Below are 9,341 nucleotides of genomic sequence, written 5' to 3'. Positions count from 1 at the left end.
CAATGGCGATAGTGGTAGAAACCTAGATATGGTTATCAATACCAAAATTTTTGTATTAATGTTTTCTTGAATAGATAAGGAGGGAACCCTAGAATGTTTGGATTCTAGTAAAGAATATAAAAAGTAAAAGATGGAGCAAAATAATTACACAAACAAGAAGTGACAGCTAGAATAATGTACTTACATTGATTTCAAAGGAAAATTTTTATGGCTCTCGGGTTGTTTAGGGGATAAAAATTCAAGTATTATAGATTTTTGAGAAAATGGTGAGAAACTTGTAAGGGAGTATGAGATTGACAAAAATATTGACATTCATCATCTTAAATGATCTATTGCCCTCCTATATTTTCTGCATTAAGAAATCTAGTTCTTTAAAATACGTAAATTTTCATTATATTGAGAATTTCAAAATTTTGAGATAAAACATCACAAAATGAAAAACATCAATTTCTTCCATTATGGCATCTTTGTTCCTATTGGTTGAGAGGCCCAAAACTAAAAGTACCGACATTGAGTCAATATTTTCCCTTTAATGGATGGTGCATACACTTCTAAACCTATGAATTTAATGCTATCATAATGTATTCCTCAAGATCCAGAAGAAAATACACCTCAAACATGCAAATCTTCAACTTTTATGTATGGTTGCTACAAAGATCACTTTGCACCTATCATTCTGCAAATGGTATTACAAAGTTTAGGTATGGTTTTATGAAACTTCACAAATATGGCCAATAAGATTTTTCCTCTTCCCTCCATCTCCCTCTTTGTTTTTGCACGTATACTTAAGCTTATTTTTTTAGAGGACGAAAACTTTGTAAAGTAGAAGGATGTAGGACCTTTGCAAAGCAATTTGAAATAAGATCACTCTAAAATTTGCACTTAAATTGAAACACACATGAAAAAGAGCATTTTTTAGGGAATCTTTAGAAATACTCCCGATCTTTCTCTTGAGACGTTTTCATGACATGTTGGGTAAGCAATCATTATGTTCCATGTCCTTTTTATATTAGCTTTAAGGTTGACTTGATACAAGGGAAATATTTGCAATAGGACCGAATTCCTAACTTTTGCATAGAATTTGTGGCAAAGGCTTTTATGATAGTTTTGGCTTATGTTCCACACAATAGAAGGGATCCTTCCTTTAGTTTATCAAGAATGCTTATCTTCTATGTAGTGATCTTGCTTGTTCTAATAGTCCTACATGGCAGAGCATGCAATTTTTGACGAGTGCAACAAGATGGAAACGGTTCTCTTACCTCTCACGAGGGGGGGCATTTTGAGGCTCAGTGTCCATTTGCATACAACATAGTGTATACAAAATGAACTTGGACTATATTCATCACATATTGTATACAAAATGTACTTGAGGTTTAGTGTCCATTTGCATACAACATAGTGTATACAAAATGAACTTGGACTATATTCATCACATGATGAACTTGTTCACTCAAACTAATGATATATATATATATATATATATATCTACATATATATATATGTATATATATATATATATATACATATATATATATATATAAAGAGAGGGGGTAGGGGAATTTGGCATCTTTTTACAAACCCACTGACTCGAGGATGAGAATAGGGCCAAAGGGTTTCCCTTTCTTGGATTTGGTTCCATATGGATAGTGAGAAATCTGATGTATAGGTCTAGCCATTAAGGTGTTTGTAATGCTGAAGGCGTGGAGAGTTACAGATGAAATCGAAAAGCCGATCACTTGCAGAATAAAGTGGGGCTGTGGAGCATAGAATGCGCGCACTACGATCGTTTCTAGAGGATCTCTATCTCTCTCTCTCTCTCTCTCTCTGTCTGTGTCTGCCATGGGCGCATGGCGTGTTTTATTCGCGTCTAAAGGAGGCGCACCATTCGTCAAGGAATCCAAGTGTACAGGAGAGATCCAACAACCCATACGTTATAAGGAGCGGCGGGCGAGATGCCTGCACTGGAGAACCAGCTGAGGAGGAGAGAGAAAGAGAGCTATAATCAGAGCAATACACAGAGAGAGAGAGAGAGAGAGAGAGAGCTCGTCATTAACCATGGCTCAGCTTGCTGCTAGAAATGCGTCCAACAGCGTAACACAAGCACCGTTCATTGAGTGGGATGACGACCCCGACTTCTCCGTGTGGTTCCAGCAAGCCGACGATAACACGGACGTGAAGGAAATACCCGACGGGTGGGTTGTGCAGACACACGTTCCCGGTATGGATGGAGAGAGATACACCCGTGTGTGTGTGTGTGTGTGTGTGTGCTTGTCTGCTTGTATCGATATTATCATAATTCAACATTTTCTTGATCGCATTACTAGCTAACGGTGCGCTTGATTGATTGCCTGTGTGAATAGCTATTGATCAACAAAACCAAGATGCTATCCATGTACATAAAGAGAGAGAGAGAGAGAGAGAGAGAGAGTCCACATCCATATAGTTATTTCGCTTATCTATATCTATGGAATGTATAATTGTGAAGAGCATGAATTTGCTATCCAACTCTATATTTTGGTAGAGTATATTTTCTAGATAAGTACTGCTGTGAGATTATTAGCATTCCTTTGCTTTTAAAAATATTTTAGTGAAATATTGAATGAGTCTTGCAAAATACAATTTTGTGGATATAGCTTATTTTTAGTATGTTTTTTCTATTGCACTAGATCTTCTAAGTAGCATAGGTGTAACCTTATTCTATAATCTTTTACTCGAATTATCTAGGAACATGTTGTACACAAAATGAAAGGACTATATTCATCACATGATGAACTTGTTCACTCAAACTAATATGTGTGTGTGTGTGTGTGTGTGTGTGTGTGTGTGTGTGTGTGTGTGTGTGTGTGTGTGTGTGTGTGTGTGTGTGTGTGTGTGTGTGTGTGTGTGTGTGTGTGTGTGTGTGTGTGTGTGTGTGTGTGTGTGTGTGTGTGTGTGTGTGTGTGTGTGTGTGTGTGTGTGTGTGTGTGTGTAAAGAGAGAGAGAGAGAGAGAGAGAGAGAGAGAGAGAGAGAGAGAGCCAGGGAGACTTTTAAGTTTTATTTGTTCATTTTGGATGGTAGGATTGAAAAAGGAAGATATTAGAGTGGAGGTCCAAAACTTTCATGTACTCACGATTGGTGGTGCCCTCAAACGACAAGGCAAGTACACTCCAAATAAAGGCAACCCTACTCGAGTTGCTCAAACAGCCATTTTCATAAGACAACTCCCCTTGCCTGATGATGCCAATACCAAACAAATGACTGCAAAGCTCGAAAATGGTGTCCTTCTCATTAAGGTTCCTAAGAGTGAAAAGCCTAAACCATCATCAAGGCTCCTTGCAATCACAAATTAGTGAACCTTGCTAGTGAACTCATTTAGCATGCTCAAAGGCTACACTACTACAAATATATCTGGCGTAACCTTATGAATGCTTATTGCCATATGCTAAGGACTCTTTCATCTTATATGCATATCATCCAACCCCTCTAAATTCTAGTTTGTGGCACATCAAGCACCCATATCAATAGTACAATATAGGGATAACAAATCCTTAGTGCTTTATAGTATGGAACACTTAGGCATAATAGATCCTTTTTAATTATATAGAACCACAACTTATTGAACAATTAACGCATTTGTTATAATACAAAATATGATATGATGAGCTTTATGATTACAATTCACTCTTAATCTTCATATCTCATGGAAGGTTTAAGGGAATATGATATGACAAGCCTTGTGATTACAATGCATTCTTAATCTTCATATTTCATGGAAGGTTTAAGGCTATTGACATTGAGTACCCATGTGAAGCTCGTAAAAAAAGTGGAGGATATAACCACAATGCAAGCATGAGTAAATATATGAGAAGGGAATTGGTTCCTTCAAAGAAAGGCATTACTTGGTATAACCTCCATTTTCAAAAGTTAGCAATCTTAAATTTGTCACAAGTAATGGAATGAAATAATAGAATGTAACACAAGCCTTGGGGTGCACCTTATAAAGTTTATAATATACCACATTACCATGATGAGTTTTATAGAAATGGTCTTCAAATAGGTTTTAAAACAAAATATGTAAGCATATTAAGTAGAAATCCTCAGTTTGTTCATTGAACAACATAGTTCCAATAGTTTATTCAATATAACTAGATAGGAAAGTGACACAAAAGATTGTTTAGTGTACACATAATACTAAGTATAATCATTAACTCTAAGTATTATTAACCCCCAAGCCATGGTATATAGTCATTATATATCATATATTAACTAGGGATGTAATCACAAGGGCTTTCCAAGACAAGGCCAAGATTAGGTAGGAAGACTTACATAAGGTGAAGACTAACTTAAGTACGGCTCAAACTCTTATTAAGATAAAGGAATGACTTCACCATGGATAAAAGGTCATGAATGGAAAAAATAAAACCATAGCAATGGATTATATTAGACATAGAGTGTCTAGTTGCAAATGATTGATTTATATGCATCCATTAGGTAGGCTTACCCTCCAACTATAAGCTAAAATGGAAAGAAATAACCCATTTTAAACATTCAATAAGTGGATATGAAATGAATCTACATCATTAAATGCATACAATCTCTCACATGAAATATCATGACCAGTCTCTTTCTTTTATAAGGTGTATTTTCACTTTTGAGGCTAAAAAATATGGGTCCTTGGACAAATCAAACAAAAAGTAGGGTGATTTTGGAGTCCCCCAAGATCGTAATAATCACCTAAAATTGAAAATTTTGGCATTAAAATTGAGACTTGATTGCCTAAACTAGCAATTTCTATAGAGAAAAAGTATGGATATGCACATATATCCATACAAAAGTATATACTGACATGTGATAAGGTATCTCTCAAGTTGAGGACCTTGTCACCAAATAATGATCAATTTCGAAGAGAGTCTTTAAAAATAAAATTGTCAATCACAATAAATAAACATATTTAATGCTTTATATAATGTAACAAACATTGTGAGACTTTGTTTCCATAACCTTATGTCGATGCAATGCCAGACAAAGTTAAATAAAAGTAAATAATCTTTGTTGAGGAAAAAGATTGGATGTTCCATGAAGTGGAAGATTAATCTAAGCATAGATGAAAAATAAGTGTGATATTGCCCTTTTATTTGAGTTAAAGCTTGTATATTGTTAAAAATGTTATACATGTTCTTAAGTTGTAGAGCGGCCTACCATTAGACTTACTAAATGCTTATAGATCAAGCATGTCTAAAATTCTAGTCTTATTCTTTGAAGTTAATATAACATCTCATTCTATGAGACACTAATGTCAATGGTAGTAGGCCATGCTCAAGAAGTTGATATGCTACATTACAAGTAGATGAGATTAATGAGCATGATCAGAAATATATATATGAGTCTAGATTTCTTGCCATTAAATAAGGACCACCTACTATTGATGATTCCTTTCACCACAAGATATAGACCTTATAGCGACGTTTAAAGCGACGAAAATACAAACAACAAAATTTGCCCCCATCGTCGCAAAAAGCGTCGTTATTGACGACGCCATAGAACCGTCACTATATGCGTCGCTATATGCGTCACGCATATAGCGACGAATATAGTGACGGTTACAGAGAATTTGCGACGCTTATAGCGACGCCAATAGTGACACGAGCAGTAAATTTGCAACGCAAATAGCGACGGTAACAGAGAAAAAAAAAATTGTGGCAGGGCAGCAAGCTGCCCTGCCACATATAGCACTGTGTACTGTATGAGAGCCATACAAAATAGTTTCTGCACTGCTGCATACAAAGCGTTTGCAAACAAAAAGAATGTATACTAAAATCATAAAATTGATACATGAAATAAATACATGATTGCATAAAATACGATTGGTACAATCATGAAACGATATCACTAATACATAGAAAATGTCTACATAGATCAGGCGACTAAAAACTAAAGGTGTGTGAGCTCTAAGGATCCAAGGGCAAGCTACAAATCCTCGTCCCCCGAAAGCTCGTCCCGCTGCAAAGGAGCATCAAACGGATTCTGCAGAAAAAGAAACAATATATCAATCCACCATACAATAATGCATTCAAATATCTCATGGTAACTACGGACAAGAAAGATGAGTGACTTACAGGGCCGCCGCATCTATACAATCAATCGATCAATGCCCTGAGACCGTGCCTCTCTGCATATCGAGTCTCAAGGCCTTGCGGATCGCGATTTGTAATGGAGTGCTGCAAAGAAAACAAAATGCTAACTATTAGAAACATGATTGTCAGTACAAAGAATATCTCAAAAAAACAAATAAGCAAAACAAAAGAGAAACTTACAAAGTCCTCCAAATATGTCCAGTGGCCACCACTCCCAAGATGATGCACCGATCCGGCCTCGATTCGTGCCCTCGCTGCCTCCCGCTGCTGACTCCAACGTCCTAGCAAATCTGTAGCCTCCTCCCTCAGTCGGCGCCAGTCGTCTGCATCTAACCACTCGGGCTTTGGAGCCCCACTCTTGATTGTTTTGTGTCCGTCGGATCGTCTATGTGACATGTATGCACGCATGCAATCCATCATCCAGCCCGTAGAGAATCTATCTACTACGGCTGGCACCGGGAACTCCTCGTGCAAGGATGCTACTATGTAGTCCTTGCTCCCCTCCGGTATGTTCCTCCAGGACGTTGTGCCGAAAAACTTGTTGGCACAACTCCCTCATGCGAGCCATCACCCTTCTCCCCTCATCATTCATGATGATGGCTCCTAACCTGCTATCCACTAGGTATCCATAACCCCTAGGAGTATGCCTAAGATGGGCCCTCTCCCATCTCCGTCCACGCTCCTGCGCATATCCAAGAGACCCCTGTACATCCGGTGTACCGACGGGGGTACCCTCTCCCAGAGTGCCACTCAAAGGGGTGCCACCAAAAGGCGTGCCATCTGCCGACGGCTGCGCAAAAGCCGAAGTAAGTGGAGTGGACGTCCCCACAGGTGTGACAAATCCTGGAGGTGACGCAGCTCTAGCTGAACGACGAGACGGAGACACCACGTCCGTGTCTCCACAGCAGCACCCCCCTGATCCTCCTGTAGTCGCAGTCCCTCCCTCTGGCCCAAGTCGCGAGCGTCGAGATCGTCTGCTCGAAGCTGAAGCATCTGATCGCGCTGAAGCTGATCTAGCAGAGCGCCCTGAAGAAGAACGAGACAGCTCCTGATCTGCCATCTCTCTGAATCTCGCGAGCTGATCTGGAGACATGCGTGCCATCATGTCCTGAAACTCCTCATCGCTCATCCCTCGACTCATCCTAAAAATGTCGATACCTGCACAGATAAAAAATGATGTTAGAATAATCAATTTAAACTATACAAAGCACATTAATATAAATCATTTTTGAAAAATCCCTCTTAAAATGCATATCTTATCTACCTTTATGGAAGATCTAAACAACGAATTGAGTAATACAATTCTCCAAGAATGAAGTATTCTATGGTCCCATGTTAATCTCCTGATACAACTCTGCATACACTGGAAGGTCAATAGACATGTCACCACAAAAGAACGAGTCTGCCTCGTTCTCAAAAAATTCTATGACTTCTGTATTTCCATCATTGTTAGCCGATGTGGGCTCCAAGCTTGCGGTGGCCTCCACCCCTTGTAATATCGATCCCTCTATTTGCATATTTTCTTCATCTATGCCTGGAACATCGCTTTGATCATACACTCTCGCACCTCGAGGAGTTGAAGGTATAACATACCAGCATCGAGGTTGTCGGGGGTTTGGATAGAAGATTACCTGTTCACAAACACTTACAAAGCGAGTTCAAACCATTGTGACATAAACCATGTCGTATTACAATTAGCAAGCAAATGACTGTTTGTACATGTTCACAATAGGCCGGCAACACAAAGGTATCGCGCAAATCCGTCCATTTTTTTTCGGAATCTATTTCGAGAAATCTAGATGGACCTCGTCGAACTGTTGCTCCAGCTCCTCCAAGTACCACTTTGAACCACCCGAAAATGCCGTCCGCGCGACCACGCTGCACTATATATTTTGTACTGCACATTGAAACACTCAAATTAGATGTAGCAAGCAAATTTAGATACGACACATTCTAAACCCCTCATTACCTTTGGACTACATCCCCTCGAGAACTCCCACTCCTCCATTGAGACCTCTATCCCTTCGCTGGATGCTGCGGTCAAGGCTCCATGCAACCATCGTGTTGATATAAACCGTGGCATCTCCTCCATGCCTTCAGGATATCGAATCGGTCGGTGACGCGTACTGCGTCGGAATTCAACTCGCGCTTCCTCTCGATCTTGCCTTACAATCTGGTACTTGGCGAGCCACGTCTCCATGGAGGCATGGTGCAACATACAAAAGCGATTCACCTTCTCTTCCATTGAGGCATCCATTCTTTTTTCTACCCCATTTCCAACCACCACATCTCCAGTCAACCTATCATCATCCTTCAACGTCCATAGCATTTCATTGTCTGGTTCCAGCAGTGGTAGCCATTGTGAGATATGCACTAACGCCTCTGACACCAACCAACCTTCCGCCATGCTATCTTCTGGACGAGCTCGTTGTCGCACAAAGCCTTTCAGGGTTTTCATGAAGCGCTCCAGGAAGAACATCCATCACGTATGGACAGGTCCAGCAATCTCCACTTCGTCCACAAGATGCACAAGAAGGTGAACTTGTATCGTGAGCATGCTAGTGGGCAGGTATTTCTCAAAGAGACAGACCGTCTCAACTTCTCCCCGCCTTGCGGATTCAATAGAGCACATCTTAATCTCTTTCTGTGAGATCCATTGCACCAAAGTCGACAACTTGTAAATGGCCCCGCGAATTTCTGGAGTAAGGCATCATGCGATCGCGATCGGTAGGACAAACTGCCACAAATGAGAAAGCATTATGAATAATGACCACTTTTCAAATTACAAAATGCCCACGCTAATTACAATCCATTCTGTTCACAAACCTGACATATCTTATGCCAATCATGGGATTTTAGCCCAGACATTTGGTCATCTTTAGAAAATGCGGACCTAAGAGAACGCATCATACCCGTCGGAGTGGGGATAGACTTGATTACTTGCTTCACAATGCACTCTTCTTTGGTAGACAAAACCCAGGGAGCACGAGGAAGCTGCACTCCCCCTTCAGCACTCGACTGTGGCCAAAGCGCCTCCATCTTACCTACCTCCTTTAAATCCATTCGTGACCCTATAGTGTCTCTCTTTCCTGTGATGTGGTCCCATAGCAAGCTGCCCACATTTTTGAAAATATGCATGGGATCCAACAAGTGGTTGACCTGTAAGTAGGTCCAATATGGCAACTCGTAGAAAACTGAGAACCATCGCATTCCATTTGGATGTGATT

At 40.0% G+C, this 9,341-nt stretch overlaps 1 protein-coding gene across 1 annotated transcript; it reads left to right on the top strand.

Moving 5' to 3' along the window:
• Positions 1-1,954: 1,954 nt before the first annotated feature.
• Positions 1,955-3,950, top strand: LOC148028869 (16.9 kDa class I heat shock protein 1-like). Its single transcript, XM_087687639.1, has 2 exons — positions 1,955-2,218; positions 3,059-3,950. The coding sequence occupies exons 1-2, from the start codon at positions 2,056-2,058 to the stop codon at positions 3,328-3,330; spliced, it is 435 nt and encodes a 144-aa protein (XP_087543765.1). The 5' UTR covers positions 1,955-2,055; the 3' UTR covers positions 3,331-3,950.
• The last annotated feature ends 5,391 nt before the right edge of the window (positions 3,951-9,341 follow it).

Source organism: Lygodium microphyllum, chromosome 11, assembly GCF_053477565.2.
Source record: "Lygodium microphyllum isolate KBCC chromosome 11, Lygodium_microphyllum_v1.1.10, whole genome shotgun sequence".
NCBI lineage: Eukaryota > Viridiplantae > Streptophyta > Polypodiopsida > Schizaeales > Lygodiaceae > Lygodium > Lygodium microphyllum.
This window is presented reverse-complemented; position numbering and strand designations above follow the sequence as displayed.

Bases quoted from the DNA above. Each gene is read 5' to 3' on its own strand.
- LOC148028869 (XM_087687639.1), top strand. From the start codon at position 2,056: ATGGCTCAGCTTGCTGCTAGAAATGCGTCCAACAGCGTAACACAAGCA. The intron at 2,219-3,058 runs GTATGGATGGAG...TTTGGATGGTAG, and splicing joins TGTGCAGACACACGTTCCCG to GATTGAAAAAGGAAGATATT.